This window comes from Danio rerio, chromosome 24, assembly GCF_052040795.2.
Source record: "Danio rerio strain M-AB ecotype USA chromosome 24, GRCz13ab, whole genome shotgun sequence".
In the NCBI taxonomy this organism is placed as follows: Eukaryota; Metazoa; Chordata; class Actinopteri; order Cypriniformes; family Danionidae; genus Danio; species Danio rerio.
This window is the reverse complement of record NC_141044.1, coordinates 9,025,001-9,046,849: the sequence shown is the minus strand read 5'-3', so window position 1 is coordinate 9,046,849 and position 21,849 is coordinate 9,025,001. Positions and strand designations below refer to the sequence as shown.

The 21,849-nt window shown below is 34.4% G+C and overlaps 1 protein-coding gene across 26 annotated transcripts in view; it reads left to right on the top strand.

Annotated features, from left to right (window-relative positions):
- Positions 1-4,899: 4,899 nt before the first annotated feature.
- The window catches only part of mak (male germ cell-associated kinase), a 37,586-nt gene continuing 20,636 nt past the window's right edge, over positions 4,900-21,849 (top strand). For 4 of the 26 annotated variants that reach the window (XM_087308218.1, XM_087308216.1, XM_087308214.1 and 1 more), the window contains exons 1-8: positions 4,916-5,071; positions 7,514-7,752; positions 12,938-12,992; positions 14,564-14,685; positions 14,882-14,961; positions 15,429-15,511; positions 18,721-18,853; positions 20,588-20,759. In XM_087308218.1, the coding sequence (XP_087164344.1) occupies positions 15,439-15,511; positions 18,721-18,853; positions 20,588-20,759 (378 nt within the window). In that variant the 5' untranslated portion in view covers positions 4,916-5,071; positions 7,514-7,752; positions 12,938-12,992; ... (1 more) ...; positions 14,882-14,961; positions 15,429-15,438. 26 annotated transcript variants of the gene reach the window in all.

Genomic DNA, 21,849 nt, shown 5'->3' with positions numbered 1-21,849 from the left:
TGTGGAAAAAAAAATAATAAAAAGGACTCACTGGCATGGCTATTTCTTAAAACTGTACCTACACATTTTGATAACACTTACTTCATCAGGGTAACCTGATGTAGCAGCAGTTTTAAGGAACAGCCATGTCAATAAAGGCTTTTTATTATTTATTCCACATTTTTTGAGTGCCTTGGACTGATTTGGATGTTTATTCGGATGAATCTCTTACATAAAGAGCACCGACACATTATTTAAGCTACCCCTGAAAACTTTTTGTTTGATTTTGGATTCACACACGCCTAATTAGTATTAAAATTAACTTTAATAGGCGGCCTTTTGGTGCTTCAGACCTTTTCACTGTTTTTTTTTTTCTCTCACAAGAATAAGGTTCACGTTTTAAAATAAAAGTTAGGCTACTTGTAAAATGTTTTTTTTTTTAACAACAGTCGGTCAATAGTGAATGTTGACTTCACTTATGTCATATTGTGCATTTTCTTAAAACCTTCGATGGATTATTTCCACAATTTATGATGACATAGCAGTCAAAATAGGTCAAATGAGAATATAGTGGCAAAAATTCTGGACCAATGGCAAATTCTGGACCTTTGTCAGTTCTTTGGAACCACCCCAGAACCCCCTGGCTACGGGCCTGTAGATCATACATTATACAATGATTTGTGTAAAAAAAAAAACAGAACAAATCTGCAAAGTCTATTTTATGCTGTATTATGAGGAGCAAAATCTAATTTGAATGTTTTTTTTTTCTTCAAATAAACTGCCAAATTCTAAAAGACATATATACATATATATACATATATACATACATATTTATATAAAACATATTTATATAAAACAAATCAGTCCAGATAATTTCACATTTATAGTAAAATTGTGTTGTGCAGATCAGTCAATCATATAGTCTATTTAGAATCACCAAAGGGCAAAAATAGCATGTTTCCAAACTTAAAAGCAGCTGAAATCCTGAAATCCTCACATGAACATCAAGAAGATCACAGTCTGTGTGTAGTAAAATGACACACTGTGCACATCTGTGTTTACACAACAAATATGAACAACACCAAACCTGAAAATGCATACATTTAAATCCAAACCTAAACATTGTTTGTCTTGCTTGAGGTGTTACTACTACATTATCATCTAAAAATCAACAAGTTTGTGTTGTTTCTAAAAGACTTCTTAAGTTGAAGCCCCATATCTTGTGTGACCAAATAAATCAATCCAATGAAATTCTGTTTGTCTGGAAGTTCTTGAATCATAATCCCTTACTGAAATGGCATTAAGCTCAGACTACGTGTGGAGCACCGAGTGCAATCTGAAAATCCCACCTGTCAACACTTCACGTCTTTGACTTTTTTTTTCTTTTTTTTTTAAGAAAATCACAGTTCATGTCATGGGTTTGTACTGCCGAGAAACGGACTGAAACATTTCATATGCAAACAATATTAGTTAGAAATATACCACAAATGTCATCAGGTCACTTTGTGTGTGGCTCTAACACAGCATGTGGAAATAGAGGTGACAGAGTAAAGTCCCCTATGAAACTCAACCCAGCCATCTGCAGGATATCCCCCGATTCCTAGTGAATTCCAGTGCAAACCAAATCGTGTTAAGATTATACATGACAGACGAACCCCTCTTACATTAGGAAAACAGATTAAGCCTATCAATGACCCAGGCTTGCCAGGTTTTATAAAGCCAAAAACTGTAGAGATAACCCAGACTAATTTGAAGTAGAATTACAGTTGTGATTTGTTCTAATTTGTTCCTCCTTTTTAACCTCAGGTGAGTTTCAAAACTCAGGCTGTTTTACAAGTGCTAAACGTATGTAGATATTTGTAGTTGTTTTTTTTTTATGAGGCAATGTAATGCTAAGTGAAAATTCTGCATATAGCAGCATTTTTTTTTCTCAAAGTTTGCTGTATATAAAAAAAGCTTTTACAATAAAAATTGTAATATATATATATATATATATATATATATATATATATATATATATATATATATATATATATATATATATATATATATATATATAAAAAAAAATCAGTAGAACAAACTTTGGAAAACACATCTAACAGGAAATCACTACTGCATAATGCTCTTCTTATAATGCAAAATATTAATATCCTTTATATTGTATAAATATTTATAAATAAAATCCTTGTAATATTGGTACTGTAGTCACTGCTACTATTAGGGTGTGTTTTGTTTTGGGTGAGGCATAAGCGCCAAAGCCCTTCCGATCAAAGTGCAAAAACAAAGAATAGTAACTACCATCATGTTGACATATAATATTTTCAACTACTGCCTATCCTGCTTGACCTTCATAAGCCTCTATGAAACATGGCCCACTGGCTTTCACCTGCGCATATTCATCAAATTTTGGTATAAACATTCAGCCACTTTTCCGACCCAACATCAACTTCCCGACTTCTGTAACAGTCTCTGTGTGTGTGTGTGTGTGTGTGTGTGTGTGTGTGTGTGTGTGTGTGTGTGTGTGTGTACTGTATTTTTAACCAAAAATAAAAATAAAGTGCTAGTAGGTTCCTTATTTTTTTATTATTATTTTGTTGAAGTAAAAAAAATAATATTTAAAAAAATACTAAAGTCTAATTCACACCTTGCACTGCAAAACAGCTTATCTATCAGCGGAAAACGCAAGACTGAGGTCCTAATTTAAATAAAGTTGTTTTTAAAATGTACAAACACTGGTTTGGGGTAAACAGCTTTCCAGGACAAGTGACATGGAGCTTAATAAGCCGATTGCGCCATCTTTTGGTAACACGGCATGTGTAGACGAAGTAAAATCATTCAAGTCATAGACAACATGCCCATCTTAAAATCTGGTTTGTGATAGAGAGAAATTGTGATAGTAGAGCGCTTTTTTTGCCAAGCAGAGGTAAACAATGAGGGGAATTTTACAGCAATGTCGACCACGATTTTTTTAACAGCAGTAATTTAATTTTGGATGCCTTAAACATTCAAAAAGATAGAGGCACACAATCATATAGGCCTATCAAGCCTACTGCAAACAGTTGTGTCAAGGTATCAAAAAAATGGCAGGATAACACGAATAACGGATGTGTCCGTTTATTCAAATACAAAAAAAAAAAAAAACTTTAGAGTAAAAGAACTTACTTTATTAGACATTGCTTAGACTTATTAGTAATTCTGTGCTCTTATCTTGAATTTGAAAAGGGGGCTTCCATGACCCTTTAATAGTGTCAGTTCACACTGTGCAATGCTATTCAGTTGTAAAATTTCCTGAAAGTTTTCCTGAAATTTATTGAAAGGCAAACCGGATCTAAAAATACGCGTTACCGATAACGTTACCGGGAAAGTGAAGAGTCATTGTGAAAAGGGTCTAGGCAAGACATTATATAGGCCTAACTTTGTTTGCAATAAAAATGAAGAGACTTTATTTCACTTATTCTATAGTTGCACTCAAATTAAACATCTTTAGAATAACATTATTATTTATTTATTGTCCTTATTTAAACATGATTTAAATTTGTCTATAAAAGATATGTAATGATCATGCTCTTGATCTTATTGTAATTTTTTTGTGTTACACTGTACATTTTTATACACAAAAATAAGTTAAAATAAATAATCCCTATATAGTACTTTCCTTGTTGAAATTTCGTACAATATTGAATCTCTTAAGCGTATTAATAATAATAAGAATAATAAGTTTATTAAAGCTTATGATAATCTTTTATTTCTTGATGATTGAGGCTTTGTAATTTTTTCCCCACTCTCTCTCTCTTCTTTCTTATTTTTTGTTATTGTATTTTTTCTTCAATGCAGCGATGTTAGATTTAATTCAAAAACATAATTTTGGGATATTTTAATTATGATATTTTGAAGTTTTTGTTATTAACCTATTTATTTTGTTAATTAAGTTTCATAACATAAGTGTAAATTTTCCAAAAAAATAAAAATAAAACTGTCTTACTTAGTTTTATAAGGAACTGAAAAATTACTGTTGTACTATTCAGCATAGTGCTAATAGAAAGGCCGTTAAAACTGTCCATCTGTGCTGTAGTTTCAAAATTTATAAACAAAATAGTTTAAAGCAAAGTCATTATATAACAATGGTTGTTCTAGCCAATCAAAAATATTGCTTAAGAAGGCTAATAATATTGAGCTCAATTTTTTTTTTTTTTTTTTTTAATAACAACTGATTTTATTCTAGCCAAAATAAGGCTTTCTCCCGAAAAAGAAAAATACTATAGAAATACTGTGGAATATCCCTGTGGAACAACATTGGAATGAAGTATAAATGTTATGAAGTATAAATGTTATAACATTTATACTTCATTCCAATGTTGTTTAGATGACATTGTGCACAATCTAGTGTTGGATAAGTTACTTAAAAAATTATTTATAGCCTGTAAATTAATCTAAATTTATTAGATTGTTAAAATTATATCTAACTTTTCTAATTACTCTGTGTGAAACGTATTTTAATTACCCAGAGTTCCATTTCTTGACTCAATAATAGGCTACTAAGAATTCCTATAAACTTCAATCCATAGACAATTTTAATTAGCCTATTTACATTTTAGTCAATAAAAAATCGATCAGCTTTATTTACACTACTACTACTACTACTTATACTACTACTACTATTAATATAAAATATATAAATAATACATAATAAAATAAGCAACAGTTTCCCAGTGATGGGTTGCAGCTAAAAGGTCATCTGCTGCAAAAAACATACGATGGATAAGTTGACGGTTCATTCCGCTGTGACCACCCCTGATTAATAAAAGGTCTAAGCCGAAAATAAATTTAAATGATGAATGTAAGTAACATACGTGCCTCGCAAGAAAGTGTTTAACATTTGAACAACAAGCCCCATGAACCTTTGCGGATACACGTGACTCCAAACTTCCGACCGGTTGTGTGTTGTTGGCCGTCGCGAGTGTCGGTTGCCTGGGTGAGGATGGATCACGCCTTTATAACAGAGAGATAAACTGTTATTTTATCTCTCGTAAACACATCAGTCTTATCTACACACACAGGCAACGATTATCGGGGAGGAGTGCCATCACAACGGGTGAGTTTACGCGATCACCATCATGTGCATGGGCAAAACATTGCAGCAAGATCACTAGAATCAAACGAAAACACAGTTTGGAGTAATAATGATTAATAACTATAAGTAAAGAAACTGTTATGGCTTTTTAAGCGTATTGATGTTGAAATGTAAATACAATAACGTTACGTTACCACAAGGACTGATAGATTATGCTGATTGTGTTTAACGTTAAATACATAAAACACGCGTTATTGTCTTATTACATGTTATTGCAATGTTAACGTTAATATATTGATTTATACCTCTCCATGTTAGTGCACACTTGCCCAGCTTATTGAATGACCTTGAAAAGCATCTTAACTCCGTGTGCCCCGTGTCGATCCACTAATACCTCTTAAACCAGATTACTGACAGAGATCGGTTTGTGAACCTTTACTCGTTTCCTTTTACTAAATGCTTGTCATTTTGGGCCTCGTGCATTTTGGCTCAATATTTACGTTATAATGCAAGCTCGATCTACTGATGTTAGCAATGACTTTTCTATGTGGTGTTTATATGTTGTTAGGATGGTTTAAGCCGATGTAACCGTTCTGGCGTCCGTTCCTCGTACGTCAGGGGTGTCCAAACTCGGTCCTGGAGCATAGAGGTAAAGTTGGTTTTCTATTCGCACATTCAGACTTTGCCGTTAATATTAAAATTTCATAAATGTATTATTTGCAAACTCTATATAGCGAAATCATATTAGCAGCAAATGATTATCAAAGAACAACATTGTTCACAGTCAACTTTACCTCTATTCCTGGAGGGCCGGTGTCCTATATGTTTTAGTTCCAACCCCATTTAAACACACCTGAACCTGCTAATCAAGCTATTTTTAGGTAAGTTATAACAGAAACTTCCAGGCAGGTGTGTTGAAGCAAGTTGGAGCTAAACAATGCAGGACACCGGCCCTCCAGGACTGAGTTTGATGGAGGTAAAGTTGGTTTTATATTCGCACATTTATTCATTTAGAAGTCTCTATATTGTTTACCATGTTACTTTGAATATTAGATTGGAATAAGCATGGAAGTATGACTTGAAAACAACAATAACACTGTTTATTTGACTGTGAACAATGTTGTAGTCATTTGCTGCTAATATGATTTTGTTATTTAGAGTTTCCAAATAATACATTTATTAAATTATATTATTACAGGGAACGTCTGAATGTGCGAATATAAAACCAACTTTACCTCTATTCGAGTTTGGACATCCCTGTCGTACCTGGCTTACTCAGATGGATTCTATAATTAACCAAAATGGTCGCAATTTCGAGCCCTGTGTGACATGCATCTAAATCAGGGGTCACCAATCTCGGTCCTGGAGGGCCGGTGTCCCTGCAGGGTTTAGCTCCAACTTGCCTCAACACACCTGCCTGGATGTTTCAAGTATACCTAGTAAGACCTTGATTAGCTCGTTCAGGTGTGTTTGATTTGGGTTGGAGCTAAAATCTGCAGGACACTGACCCTCCAGGAACAAGTTTGGTGACCCCTGATCTAAATAGTCTCTGTGTTAGTGCGTGTAAACATTTTGAACATCTTGGACACTTTTAATGCTTTTAAACAGTTTGCTGTAATTTTAAATTACATTACAAATTAAATAATTAGAATATCACCCATGTCTTGAGGTAGTTCATTATCATGAGAATAACCTTCTATATGTGATTTGATTGGACAGGAATCACAGGACTGATTTTTCTAAATAATCCCCATAGACAAAAAAAAAGAAGTAGTGACTGCAGGTTGAAGGAAAGTCATGGAGTAAAAGTACCGATACAGCACTAAGAATGTACTCAAAAGTAAAAGTACACATTTTTAAAACTACTTGGTAAATTACAATCCCTGAGAAAAACTATTCCGTTACAGTAATTTGGGTACAGTAATTAGTTAATTTACACCACTGAGTGTTTGATTTTAAATTTATGGTGCTTTTAAAAGTCCTTAAAAGTCTTTGAATCTGCTTTTAATGAAAGCGTGGAAACCCTGATATTGTACCATGTTTTACTTGGTGAGATGTCATTAAATTTGTGGTGTGAGATCATTTAAGTTTCTAATTTTTTATAGGCTCATACTAATACCATATTACTGCTCTTATTGTAAACAACATGTTTTATGGCCTTTTCTCTCTGAAATGCATTAACAAAGTAGGTTCAAACTTCTGTTTTATGCAGTCTGAAAACGAAAATCTTCTTAAGAACATACTTGGATACATTAGGCTTGCCAATATTGCCCAAATAACACTGACATCCATCATTCAAAGACAAGTTGTATACAAAAAAATGTGTATTTTTTTAAATGATTACATGAATAAAATGTCTTTAATGTATTTTACCATCAGTCAAAATTTAAAGTGTGCACTACAGTGCTGTTGCTGAATAGGTACAGTAAACTGTTATATTGTATTTTCTGTTTTTGCTTTCAGTGCCAACAGTACAGTGGGATGGAGTGGCATCCCTTGCTTGACTTTTCCAAAGTTTGTCTACAGCATAGCAATGATCAGATAATCTAAGAGGAGAGACGCCCGTCTGTCAGTACTGTTTCTCTGGGTGAAAAGGTGAAAATGAACCGTTACACTACACTCAAGCAGCTGGGTGATGGAACCTATGGCAGCGTTCTAATGGGGAAGAGCAACGAGTCTGGAGAACTAGTGGCCATCAAGAGGTGTGTCAGACAGATGCGTCTAAAATAATTTGTCTTACTTTCCTGCTAATCAGTGACACATGGACTGACATCCAAGGAAAGTTAGGCTTTTTACAGGATGTGACATGAGGTCTGATAACATAGAACAAATGCAAGTAAGCCAAAACATGGAATAAATAAAAGAATGAATTGGCTTATCCTGCTTTAAAGTCTATGTGAATTCAAAATTTACGGTTATTTTGCTAGCAAAGCACACATTGTAATTATTTAGGTGAACAATTAATCCGTGCAAGTTAATCTATTGAATATACTTATACAGTTGAAGCCAGAATTATAAGCCCCCCTTTGAATGTTTTTTATTTATTTTTTTTAATATTTTCTAAATGATGTTTAACAGAGCAAGGGAATTTTCACAGCATGTCTGATAATTTTTTTTATTTTGGAGAAACTCTTATTTGTTTTATTTCAGCTTGAATAAAAGCAGTTTTTAATTTTTTTAACACCATTTTAAGGTCAAAATTATTAGCCCCTTTAAGCTATATATTTTTACAGAACAAACCATTTTTATACAATAAATAGCCTAATTACCCTTATCTGCCTAGTTAACCTAATTAACCTAGTTAATCCTTTAAATGTCACTTTAAGCTGTATAGAAGTGTCTAGAAAAATATCTAGTCAAATGTTATTTACTGTTATTATGGCAAAGATGAAATAAATCAGTTATTAGAAATGAGTTATTAAAACTATCATGTTTAGAAATATGTTGAAAAAATCTCTGTCAAATAGAAATTTTGGAAAAAAATAAACAGGGGGGCAAAACATTCTGACTTCAAGTGTATATATATATATATATATATATATATATATATATATATATATATATATATATATATATATATATATATATATATATATATATATATATATATTTATTTATTTATTTATTTTTTTTTTAATCAAAATCTGACTATTTGCTTCCACATTTGGAGTGGCCACAAAGTTGTTAGCCAGGTTTCAGATGTATGTACATCCTGCTTTTCAATGGTAGTCTCTAAAAGCTTTAAATCAAGATTTTATTTCGATTTTGTTGTCTGTCATATACAGGTCTGGGGTCTGTTCTTCATACGTGGATTACTTCGTTAGCTGGATTTGGTTATTGACGATTTGACACAATCCAGGATCGTTTCGTTCTTCAAAACTGATCCGAGAGTTGTTGTCATAGCAACAGTTCTGAAAGCTCAAACCTGCTAGGGAGCAGGCTTAATTCATATAAACAGGATTAGATCGGGTCAGTTCAAGCAAAGATGATACTGAAAGAATGTACCGAATTTTGATATTTTTTTACAGTAGTAGTTATATACACTTGGGAAAATATTAATTATATTTTTTAACTATGAGTATGAAGTTATTAATAGGACTTATGCAATATGCACTCCAAAATAAAAGTACAAAGACTGCCATCTGGTGGAAATTTTTAGATCGCTTTAGTACAATTTGTGTATAATAATAAACTTGCACAATATGCAACTTTTTTTTAAAGGAATAATACATTTATGCAGTCATAAACATGTTTTGACAGTTAATATGACGGTGATTTGATGCTTCACAAAAGTTGCAGACACCTTTACCAATATCAAAATGCTTTTGTAAACATCCAGTTATTCTTCACAACGTTCAAGAAACCGGCTACTATAATACTACTATGGCTACTATAATAAAGAAAATCCGCTCTAACTGGAAAACTAAATAAATTGCTAAAGACACTTGTCACATGAAAGTGTAAAGCCTGCAGGGCACAACAAATACGTAAAGTTATTGCATATCATATTTAACAAACCGTAGATCTGTCCTTCACAACACACGCAGCCATCTCAGATTAGTTTATCCAGACATTTTAATCTGATTCACGAACTTGTTTGAAAAACTAAATTAGCCAGAGATCAGTTATCAAGATTAAAAGATCCAGGATCTGCCAAATCATCTTGGATCATTTAAGCGAGGTACGAAGAATGGACTCCTGTTCTTTACAGAAGCATGTTTAAACGCGTTAGACGCATTTTCAGTGTTAAGACTTTTACGAGGGTTTGTGTTGACTTTTATTTGAAGTATGAGCACTGCAAAAATGCTTTTCTTACTTAAAATGTTTGTCTTGTTTCTAAAAATTCATAAAAGTCCCGTTAAGTGCTTTAAAATATGCTTTTTTATTGATGTTTTTTTTTTTTTTTTTGTTAATCTCAACCCAAACACAAAGAAAGGGTGGGGCATTTTTAAAAACAACCAATAGCGTTTTGTTTTATCTCCGCTCTGCCAGTGGAAGTGGTTGAGCTCAAGTGCATCAAATAAAAAGCAAATGAAAAACGCTTAAAGTGGGTGGGGCATGTAAGATACTAGAGTGCATTTGATTGGTTATGATTTGATAAGATCTAGTATGAGGTGATGTTAGAAAAACCGTTGATTAATTTAGGAGGAGGTCTCAAACTACAAGTTTTACATGTTTGTATCAGTTTGGATTTTCTAAACACAAATTTTGTCACTGTTTTGGAGCAAAATAGCAAATAGATATCTAAATTACAACACTGATACTAACATCTAAAATATGTTATTTTAATTTTATGGGACATTTAAATCAAGAAGCATTTACTACACAAGCAAAAACTATTGTCTTAATGAGTCAAATTATTCCTTAAAACTATTTTTTTTGATATTTGGACAAGAAAACAAATATATGTAAGAAAATAATTTTTTTGCAGTGTATACTGTATGCCAGCCACTTTATTAGGTACACCTTACCAGTACCGGGTCTTTTTTTAGAATGTTTTTTGGACAAATCTTTCTTTTGGTATAATAATTTTTTAAAGGGCTCATTTGGTTACATTTTAAATCAGAATTGCAATGTACACTCACTGGCCACTTTATTAGGTACACCTTACTAGTACCGGTTTGGACCCCCTTTTGCCTTCAGAACTGCCTCAATCCTTCATGGCATAGATTCAACAAGGTGCTGGGAATATTCCTCAGAGACTTTGGTCCATATTGACATGATAACATCACACAGTAGCTGCAGATTTGTTGGCTGCACTTCCATGATGCGAATATCCCGTTCCACCACATCCAAAAGGTGAATGTCACAGCGAAAATCGAGATTCATCAGACCAGGCAATGTTTTTCCACTCTCCTATTGTCCAATTTCGGTGAGCCTGTGCAAATTGTAGCCTCAGTTTCCTGTTCTTAGCTGATAGGAGTGGCACCCGGTGTGGTCTTCTGCTGCTTTAGCCCATCTGTCTCAAGGTTTGCTGTGTTGTGTGTACATGGATGCCCTTCTTTATACCTCAGTAGTAACGAGTTATTATTTGAGTTACTGTTGCCTTCTATCAGCTCGAACCAGTCTGGCCATTCTCCTCTGACCTTAACATCAACAAGGCATTTGTGCCCACAGAACTGCTGCTCACTGGATATTTCGGACCATTCTCTGTAAATCCTAGAGATGGTTGTGCATGAAAATTCCAATAGATCAGCAGTTTCTAAAATTCTCAGACCAGTCTGTCTGGCACCAACAACCATGCCACATTTAAAGTCACCTTTTTTCCCCGTTCTAATGCTCAGTTTGAACTGCAGCAGACCGTCTTGACCATGCCTACAAGCCTAAATGCATGGAGTCATGCCATGTGATTGGCTGATTAGAAATTTGTATTAACGAGCAGTTGGACAGGTGTACCTAATAAAGTGGCTGGTGAGTGTATATAGTTTTCGTTTTATAGGTTATATATAAAAATTCCTCAGCTTAGTGTGCTATGATCATAATGCATTGAATAGTAATCACAATTGTATGACTAATAATGTTTATAATAGAGTGTTGGTGGAGAGCGCTCAGAGCAACAGTTTAAAATCATCATTTAAAGTCCTATTTTACTTTATTTCAGGATAAGTATTGGCCATAATGCTTTATGCTATCCTCGGACTGAGGGTAAAATCGTCACCCTAAAAATGTTTTTAAGAGATGTACCAATAAATAATAAATACAGGCTTCAAAATACATATAAAATGTACAACATTCATAAAAGAATTTGCCAAAACATTATACTATACCTGAAAACAACAGATCAATATCTCACTCAAACACATACTGTCAGACAAAATGACCAGCATTGAAGTAATCCATTCAATATGCAGGCAAAGATGTCTTGCGCTTATTTTAATAACATTAACACCTGTACCTATCTTAAATTAGTTTGTATATTTATAGAAATAATGCTGTTTCATTTATAAATCAGCTTATGAAAAGAATAGAAAAAAACTTGCTAGTAAAGTGCAGTTTAGCCACCTATGTATTGTAATAAGAGAGGGGCTCATTGCTGGTTTAGTAATGAGAACCATGGTGTAGTTTACTGTAATCGTTCTCGTGTTTTCTCTTCTGAAGTGTCCACTATTAATCAGACTCTTGGGTTTGTATGTTTCAGCCTAAAGCTCTTAAGCCTTAATTTCCCAAACCCTTGATATTAAATCATTCTGACAAAAACAACCAAAACAGCACTTTCATAGATTTTCCATATGTGTCTATGTTATATTTAATACTTGGGTTTTCATAAATGTCATATCAAACCTGCCTTACCCAGACTTTCTCTTGTGAATGCATCTTAGTGCAGTTTCACCCAACACTTTGGTCTGGTCATTGAATGGGGGCTGGTGATGTGAATTATAAATGGCCCTCTTTGGTGTAGTTGTGCCTGTGCGGGAAAAGGCAGTCACTAGGCAAGTTGATACCTGGGTGACAGTGAAAGTGGCCTGGGTGACAGTGAAAGTATCAGTGCTGCTGTCTCTTACATAATTCCACATGGAATTTCAGGCTTAGGTCTCATTCTTCGGTCCTGTATACCAGCTGCTGAAATGCTTTTGTTTCAAGTATTATTGAACTGGAAAATCTGACTGATAGTCTGGTCAGTATAGAAACAAAGTAAGATAAAAAAAAATGTTATTACATAAGTAGAAAAATGGCAAATGAATATGTCTATGAATGTTTTATTCTATTTTATTGTTGTAAAAAAAACTATGTATGATTCTGTATATTCATGAACGCAACCTATTAAAATCACATGTAAAGGTATATTAGCATTGTTCTAATGATAATGGCGTGGTGATTCGGATTTTCCTAAGCCGCTTGTTGTTAATGAAACCATGGAGATGAGATCATTCATTGTGTTTCTTACAGAATGAAGAGGAAGTTCTACTCTTGGGAGGAGTGCATGAATCTGAGAGAAGTCAAGGTGCAAACTCAGTGAACACAACTTCGGCTTTTTTTAAAGTACAATAATTTAAAAGCCATCAAGTCAACTACAAGTAGTTTTCTGTAAAGTTGCTGTATGTAAGTTTTTGACTCTTCTAAAGCATAAAAATACCATAATTTATTTGGAGATATTTAAGAAACATGCTAAGTGAACATTCTTGTTTCTCTGGAAACAATGCTAAAGTCAGTTGTTCTGCTTTGAACATGTGAGTTACATTCCAGAGTGGCTGTCATTAGCCCCTTTCACACAGTGATAACGGTAAATATTAGGAAAATTTCCGGAACGACTTTACCAGTAAATTCAAAAAAGCGCTGTTCATACAGGCAAGGACATTACAGAATTTTTTTCGGAAAAGGCCATTCACACATCCATTCCAAAATACCGATAAAGCAGAGCAGAGCTTGAAGGTAAACAAACAACAGCTTATCATAAGCATCTTATCAATAATTATTTACAAAGTTAGCATCAAGAAGGAACATATAAACGTTGTCTGACTAACATCTAGCACTGGTGTGGCCAACCCTGTTCCTGGAAAGCCACCTTCCTGCAGATTTCAGTTGCAACCCATATCAAACACACCTGCCTGTAATTATCACTTGGTGTTCAGGTCTTAATTAATTGGTTCAGGTGTGTTTGATATGAGTAGCAACTGAAATCCGCAGGAAGGTGGCTCTCCAGGAACAGGGTTGGCCACCCCTGATCTAGCAGCTAAATGTGTCTGGAAAAATATTCAATGGCTTTTATTTTTATAAATCGTGCGGGCGTGAATGCGTCTGACTGTACTAATTGGCTAAAGTAGACGTCTCACGTCAGCACGTTCTGGACGTGCACGCGCTCTTTCCAGCAATCTTCCTTCTGTGTTCACAATGCAGCATTCCGGCAAATTACCGGGTAATGTTACAACTTTTCTTTCTGGAAAATAGCTGGAACGAATTTACCGGTATTTTAAAAAGGACCTTTTCACACATACAGACCTTTCCGGAAAATTGCCGGTAATTTTTCGGAAAGGTCTGTATGTGTGAAAGGGGCTTTTGTTTTGGTTTATTTAAACCGCCCACTGCCAGTTTAGCCAATTATATATCAGCACCCGTGTATGATATACCATTTATGATGTTCCTTGTATTGCGTACCGTTGCTTTTATTTAGGTTTAAATCAGCCTTCAATCAGCCTTTAGGCACTGCAGTCAGCACACTGCTGTCTTGTCAATCTGGCAACCTGCACTTGTGTTTGTTTTGAACCAGATGTGCAATACCTAGTTCAACCACTGGCCGTCAAACTTACATACTGTACCTTTAAAATAACCCAAACATAGAGAGAACACTCATTTCCTCAACTAAGAATTTCAGATGTAATTTTCATGAATGTATTTTAAATGTATATTTTTGCTTTGATTATCAGTATCACAAATTCAAGTTATATACATTTAGGTACTTCATAAGATGGTTAATATTAGACATTATTCTTTCTTTCTTTTTCCCAGTTTTGATGTTGCATGAATAGAAGTTAGATGTTAGTTTATAAATCTGGATTTTTCCATTTTCTGTTGCAGTCGCTGAAGAAACTGAATCATGCTAATGTGGTGAAGCTAAAGGAGGTGATACGAGAGAATGATCACTTGTACTTTGTCTTTGAATACATGAAAGAAAACCTCTACCAGCTCATGAAAGACAGGTATGATGAGATTCTATATCAGTCAGATTCTTGTTTGCTGTTATTAAGTGCCCATAATTCCTTCCAAAAAGTTGAATTTGCCTTAACCTATAGTTGTTATGTCAAAATGAACCATGGTTACAAAATGTTTAAAAGATCGTAAGTGTGGCTGGTGAACATCAGTTGTTTGACAGCTGTGCTGATTCTCTGTCTCCAGAACCAAATTGTTCCCAGAGTCAGTCATCAGGAATATAAGCTTTCAAATATTGCAGGGACTATCATTTATTCATAAGCATGGTAGGTCACAGGGCTGTCAAATTCATGTCCACTACTAGAACAACTGAGTCTGAGTGCAGTTTCAAATGAAGACCTACTACAGGCTGAATTTTGAAACTGTTTGAAACAAAAAATGTTGAAAAAAGTAAATAAATAATAAAGCTCAGTTGTTCTTGTATCTCTGTGGTGACAGGATGTGTGAGTATCTCATTTGCTGCCAAAAAGTTGAATTTAATCCTATTAAACCTGAAAAGCGTATCATTTTCCATTTGGCACATCATTTCTTTTTCTAAGTGATCCTTTTAGTGAAGCTAAGCTGTAGCTTTCTCAGTTTATGCTACCCTTCTCTACAGCTGCAGCTAAAGAGAAAACCACTGAGTCTCACATATCTAATGGGTTACTTTTGGGACTACTCTTCTCTTATCCTCTTCCTCTGTTTCTTTTTTTCTTTTGTGTCTTTTTGTGTGTGTGAAATACTCTGACACAAGGGAAAATAAGATGTTTACTGAGAATGAAATAAGGAACATCATGTTTCAAGTTCTCTCTGGTTTGGCATTTGTGCACAAGCATGGTGAGTTTTTCTCTTTAACTCTCTTTAAGCACCTGTTTACACCAAGAACGCTAGCCATAATGATTTCGGTAACGTTTTAGTAATTGTTTTAATTTAAAAAACACAACTATATTGAGAAAAACACATGATTGGTATTTTTGGAGACACTTTTGGATTTTTTTTTTCATCTGTTAAACAACAAAAACATGGACAGCCGATTAGAATCCGTTCAACTAGCTTTGCCATCTGAATAAACAAACAAAGACATCTGATCGCCAAAATTCATTACCAAATCTGTAAAGACAGGACAATCAACACCAACTGGAGCCGCGTCTTTTTTTAAAGGAGAAGAGCAACAAATCCGGCTCTCGAGTAAAAAAATGTTCCGTACAAACGTACTTCTGTCTCGTGTACTGTAATCAACACGTGAGTCCACCTGCGCTCTCATGGCGGGAAAATGAAAACAAAACCTTCGTTGCAGCTTATTTAAAAATGCAACCGTGACGACTCGTATCTCCAAACAGTTCTTCTTCTTCCACTTGTTTTCGCAACACAACATGGCATCTCTCTGCCGTCTGAACACTGTTTCAGTTACAAAAAGTCTTCGAAGCTATCATGCGTATTAATGAACTTGCACCGCATACACAATAGAGTGCGCTGACTGATTTGAACCAAGGCTTTTTCATGAATAAATGCAGCACACTGAGACGTCACAAAGTACTCCCAGGTACAGACAGCCAGTCTACACGCTGGAATACACACAAGGATCTAATCGTTGTGACGCAGCTTCAAAAATAAGTTTCAAACCAGAAGAACGAATTTGCCCGAAATAACGTAAAAACAACCTATTTTGACTTTTTTGTGTAATAGATGTGTCCTAATAGTGTTTATAGCAGCATAGGACACATATATGACTGTCAACAGCTCAAAAAATGTGTTTTAGTGTTTCGTGACCCTTTAAGGCTGATTTATGCTTTCGCCTGGCATCGCATCGTGCACCTGCGCTCAGTGTGCGCACCTTGCAAGGTTTTATCAGGGATGTGATTCTTCCATATAAATATGGATTTTCGTATTTTGTGAGCTCAATGGGGCTACCCCTGTGATTGCGCAGATCCAAAGTTTTTTTTTCCGAGGATGGAGTCTCAGTGAGGTTCATCATCATCAAAGCAGAAGACCTGAATGATGGTTTGCGCCTTCATTGTTCATCTTTGTGAACAAGAAGGAGCATTGACTGCTTCATTCAGGACGTTATTCAAGTATAACGATATTGTGTAGTCTAATAATGTACACGTATGACAAAGCCGCTGACAATATGCAAGATTATGAAATCGCTTTGAATGCGCTCACTTTTGCATGTCACAACCATGTGCGCTCTATGTATATTAATAATAAAGCCAGGATGCACATTTGTTATTATTTTTTGCAAGTCATCTGTACTTATGACTTCATTTATTCGGTGCTAAAGCTTAGCACCTAAAATGTAATAACTGAAATGATCATAAAATTGTTTAGATGATAATACCAATTCATAAAAATAAATTTTATAATTAATTAAACCTGTTAAAAAGCAGGGACTACGTCGAAGGAAAGGGAAAGTGATAAACTCATTAGCAATGCATTATATATATTTTTAAGATGGAAAGCATATAGACTGCTCAATTCAACTTTACTTAATATTTTTACAGTTCAAGTTGTTGACTGACTTTTAGTTTATTTATCACATGGAATAAAGAGTCGACTAAATTACAGCGAAAATTATATTAGAGGGGGTCTCATCTTCCTTCTGTACGCTTTCGCCATTGAGATTCTTTTAAACGTCAGGGGGCAGTCATAAGAGATCAACTGTAAAATCAGACGGATAAACAGAGAAGTAAGAAGTTTCCAGAAGTATGTCATATAATTAAAATCATTCAGGGTTTTTATAAGTAAATATTTTTATACATTTTTATGATTTTAAAGATTTTTATAAAAAATTAAAAAAGTTTTAATCAAACTTTGTTGCATCACTTGCTTTTGTTCAAAATTCAGATATTTCTACCTATTAAAGTTTATTAACATATTAATGACAATAGATCATGGGTTACTTTATGGATATATTGGTAACACTTTACAATAAGGGTTATTAGTTAATGCATTTACTAACATGAACTAATCATGAACAACACATGTACAGCATTTATTAATCATAATTGAACATTTACTAATGCATTATTAACATTTAAGTCCATGCTTGTTAACATTAGTTAATGCACCATGAGTTAACATGAACTAACAATGAACTACTGTATTTTCATTAACTAACGTTTATTAACATGAATAAATACATTAGTAAATGTATTGTTGATTGTTTGTTCATGTTAGTAAATGCATTACCTACCATTAACTAATAAACCTTATTTTAAAGTGTGACCGATACATTTCTTTATTATGGTAAGAATAAAAGCAAGAAAAAATACACTTACTAAATACACTGATTTTTTTTTTTTTTTTTTATGATTTAGCCCACTTCACAGTTCACACATTACTGTCTGGCTAGTTTTTGTTTTGTACTTAAATTCTAAACAGGCAATAACGACCCAACATCCGTGACCATTTTCATCAATGAAGCTTAAATAAACAGGCCATCTGTATGTTGTAAACCTATAGGTTCAATTATTCTCTTTCATTTTTCAAAGAAATAATTTGTTCCTTATAGTTTTGTAACTATTCAATCGTTTTGAAATTCAAAATAAATAGTGAAAAAACAGTAATTCTGTAATTGTGTATTAAAGCCACCTGTGCCTCCACTTTTGCCATGGCCTCTTTTGGCTTTAACAAGCTCATCCCTCAGGTTTTGAGCCGAGTATAAACAAGGCTTTATATTTACACAACAAAATTACTTTTCTTACTTGGAGTATTTGTCTTTTTTTTGTCCAAATATCTATAAGTAGTCCAAATTAAGTGTGCTTTTCTTTTAAACAAAGATCTGACCAAAGGGTACGTAAAATAAATTTGTTTTTACATTATTTTGCTTGTTTTAAGAAAAAAAAACAAATTTTTATTGGATTTTCAAGATTTTCTAGAATTTTTCATATTTAGACTAGAAACAAGACAAATGTTTTTTAGGTATATTGTTCTTGCTGTGAACAGGTCTTAATAAGCTTCATAACATAAGCCGTAACAATTTTAACTTCTATAATACTTGATACTTTATAATAACTGCAAATGATCTCTTTGCTGTGATACTGTAGGATTTTTTCACCGTGATATGAAACCAGAAAATTTGTTATGTATGGGTCCTGAGTTGGTGAAAATTGCTGACTTTGGATTGGCACGTGAGATCCGCTCTCGGCCACCTTACACAGACTACGTCTCAACGCGATGGTAAGAGTGCAAAAACACTGTATTGGGACATCACACTAGCACCCTTTATGAGATCTTTTCTGACATGGGATTTCACAACAAAAATTCACAACATAAGAAAGCAATGTACAAGTAACTTGCAAAAATGTTACAATATATTGCAAGTACTAAATGCTACGGCTATGTTTTATTCCACACCAGACCGCTCCCGCTGTATATTTAGCTTTTTTTTCCCCCCGCCCTATTTCTTACCCAACTCAACCTTTCCCGTTAAATTTAGATCTGGTTTCCAAAATCTCTCGTTAAAATTGGGTTCTACCAAAAGAGTCACTTTTATTTGCCCCTTTGTGATGAGACATCAGTGCCACGTGATATGCGGTGAGGTTTGTTACTGGTGAGGCACTGACTCTTTCAAAGTCAGATTTACAAACATATCCACTCAATATGTTTGCCAAAAACCGATTGTGTTTCATATATCATATCAGCATTATTTATATACACATAGCAGGTACATATTGGGCCAAGAAAGAATGTAAAATGTAGCGATTAAATATGCCTCCCAAAAAACACTCAGCTGGATGCTACAGAGACCAGACAACCTATAACAAGCGACATAAAGCACCACGACAGATGCGTGCACTGTCTCAATCACACACACACACATCTCTCAGGAGCGCTATATTTTTAGACCACCCGCTCTCGTTTAAATTACTCTAGAGTCACCAACCTCTATCGCGTATTATTTGAAAAAAAAAAAATTGGAAGTTGGAAATAATAATTATTTATCAGGAAGGCTGTTCCAGAGTTTAGGAGCCATATATGAGAAGGCTCAACCTCTTTTAGTAGATTTTGCTATTCTGTATACTACCAAAAGCCCTGAGTTTTGACATCTTAAAAAGTGGGTTGGATTGTAGTGAGACAGAAGGTTGGTTAGATAAATATTAGCTAGTTCTTTTAGGGGGGAGGAGGGTTGTCTGGTAAGAGCTCTGGCAGCTGCATTTTGGACTAACTGAATTTAATTTATTAATTGAGGATGCTGGGCAACCAGCGAACAGAGCATTACAGTAATCCAGCCTAGAAGTCATAAAAGCATGAGTTGTCTGCATCTAAGATGCTTGCTTTGTAGCTTAACAATATTTCTCAGATAAAAGAAGGCAGTTTTTGTGACATGGGAGATATAGCTTTCAAAAGTTAAGTTGCTGTCTAATATAGCACCCAGATAGATAAATAATAGAACACAAACACAATAAAGGCATAACTAAAAAATAAATATATAATGTTACCACTTAAACACTTATTTTTATGTGCATGTCAATATCAATAGTACCATTATTAATTAATTTTAAGAACATATATTATTATGACAAAACAGCATATTGACAGGAAGAGAAGTTGAAGAAAGAGGGGGATAGGATCCAGAAAACCCCACGAGCTTGAAACTCAGAACGCCTACAGCTTATTTGCACATTATGTTGATGCACTGCCCACTGGACTGTTTTCACTGACACTATTTTTCACTTTAATGTGATACTAATTCTTTTGATTGCCTTATTTAATATAATATAGTGCTTAAGTTATGTCAAATACAACCTTTATTTATTCATTCATTTTCCTTCGGCTTAGTCCCTTATTTATCAGGGGTCGTCGCAGTGGAATGAACCGCCCAAATACAACCTTGACAAGTTTAAAAAAATCTGTTGTCTAATGGCCACCAAGTTGCTCTACTCACATAAAAACTTTTATGTTTGTGTTCAGGTATCGAGCTCCAGAGGTGCTGTTGAGGTCACCAGTGTATAGTTCACCCATAGACATCTGGGCAGTAGGCTGCATCATGGCTGAGCTCTACACGCTACGACCTCTGTTTCCTGGCAACAGTGAGGTGGATGAGATCTTCAAGATCTGTCAGGTCCTTGGTACAGTAAAGAAGGTACGATCTGCTAGATCACACTCTTCATGCTAGATAAATCTGATCTACAGCCTTGGGTTCCAGATTCTGTTAGAAAATGTTTTTCTGGGTATCCAGAGAACAAGCCAGCAACACCCAGACCAGTTCACCAGGGCTCAGTGCTAAATCAATAGTTTCTTATATATATATATATATATATATATATATATATATATATATATATATATATATATATATATATATATATATATATATATATATATATATAAAGGGTGTAACAATACGGATATTCGTATTGAACTGTTTGGTACGACACTTTCGGTTCGGTATGCATTGCAAACCGAATGATTCAGACTAATATCTAAAAAGATGAAATAGAATAAGTGCAAAAAAAGCCCGCAATGCTTGCCCTGCCTTCAAGCTCTTCTTATTGGCCCACTACGCTAGAACAGAACGCAAAAGCATTGTTTATTATCAGCTGTCAATCATTCAGTTCCGATGACAGGGTGTCACAGCCGTGAAAATGTAAAGGTCTGGATACGAGAGAATGAAAACGACACTGGCAGATTTAGTTTTAGAAACCAGCTAGAGTTACAACTAATGACACATCTAATAAGTGATCATGTGCTAAATGTCAATCAAGCATTTACACTTTTCGAAGAGTGGACAAAAGACTTCCAGTGTTTAAAGTCCGCCATGACTAAAGCATTGACCGTAAAGCTGGTGGGATGGAGTTTTCAGGTAACCGTGTTTGCCCCTGAATCTACACATTTTAAGCACGAGATGTTCTAACGTTATTTAATCCTTCATTTAATCATCAAGATGCTGTCAATTGTGCGATTGATACCACGTGATACCACGTTTACCATCGCATGCATTCACCGAAATGAAACTAATATTGCAGCTCATGAAAAGACCATTATTGCTATTAAGATGACATATGCAAATAATAAGTTATTATATCATCTGTGCAATATCAGACATCACCTGTGAGAACAGCACAGTGATTCTTGTTAATTCAGTTCATCTCATTCACTTCAAGCAGTGCGTGCAGGGCCGGTGAGCTCATGCAGATTTTTGTTTATTTGTTAGTTGTGATTAGAGTGTTAAT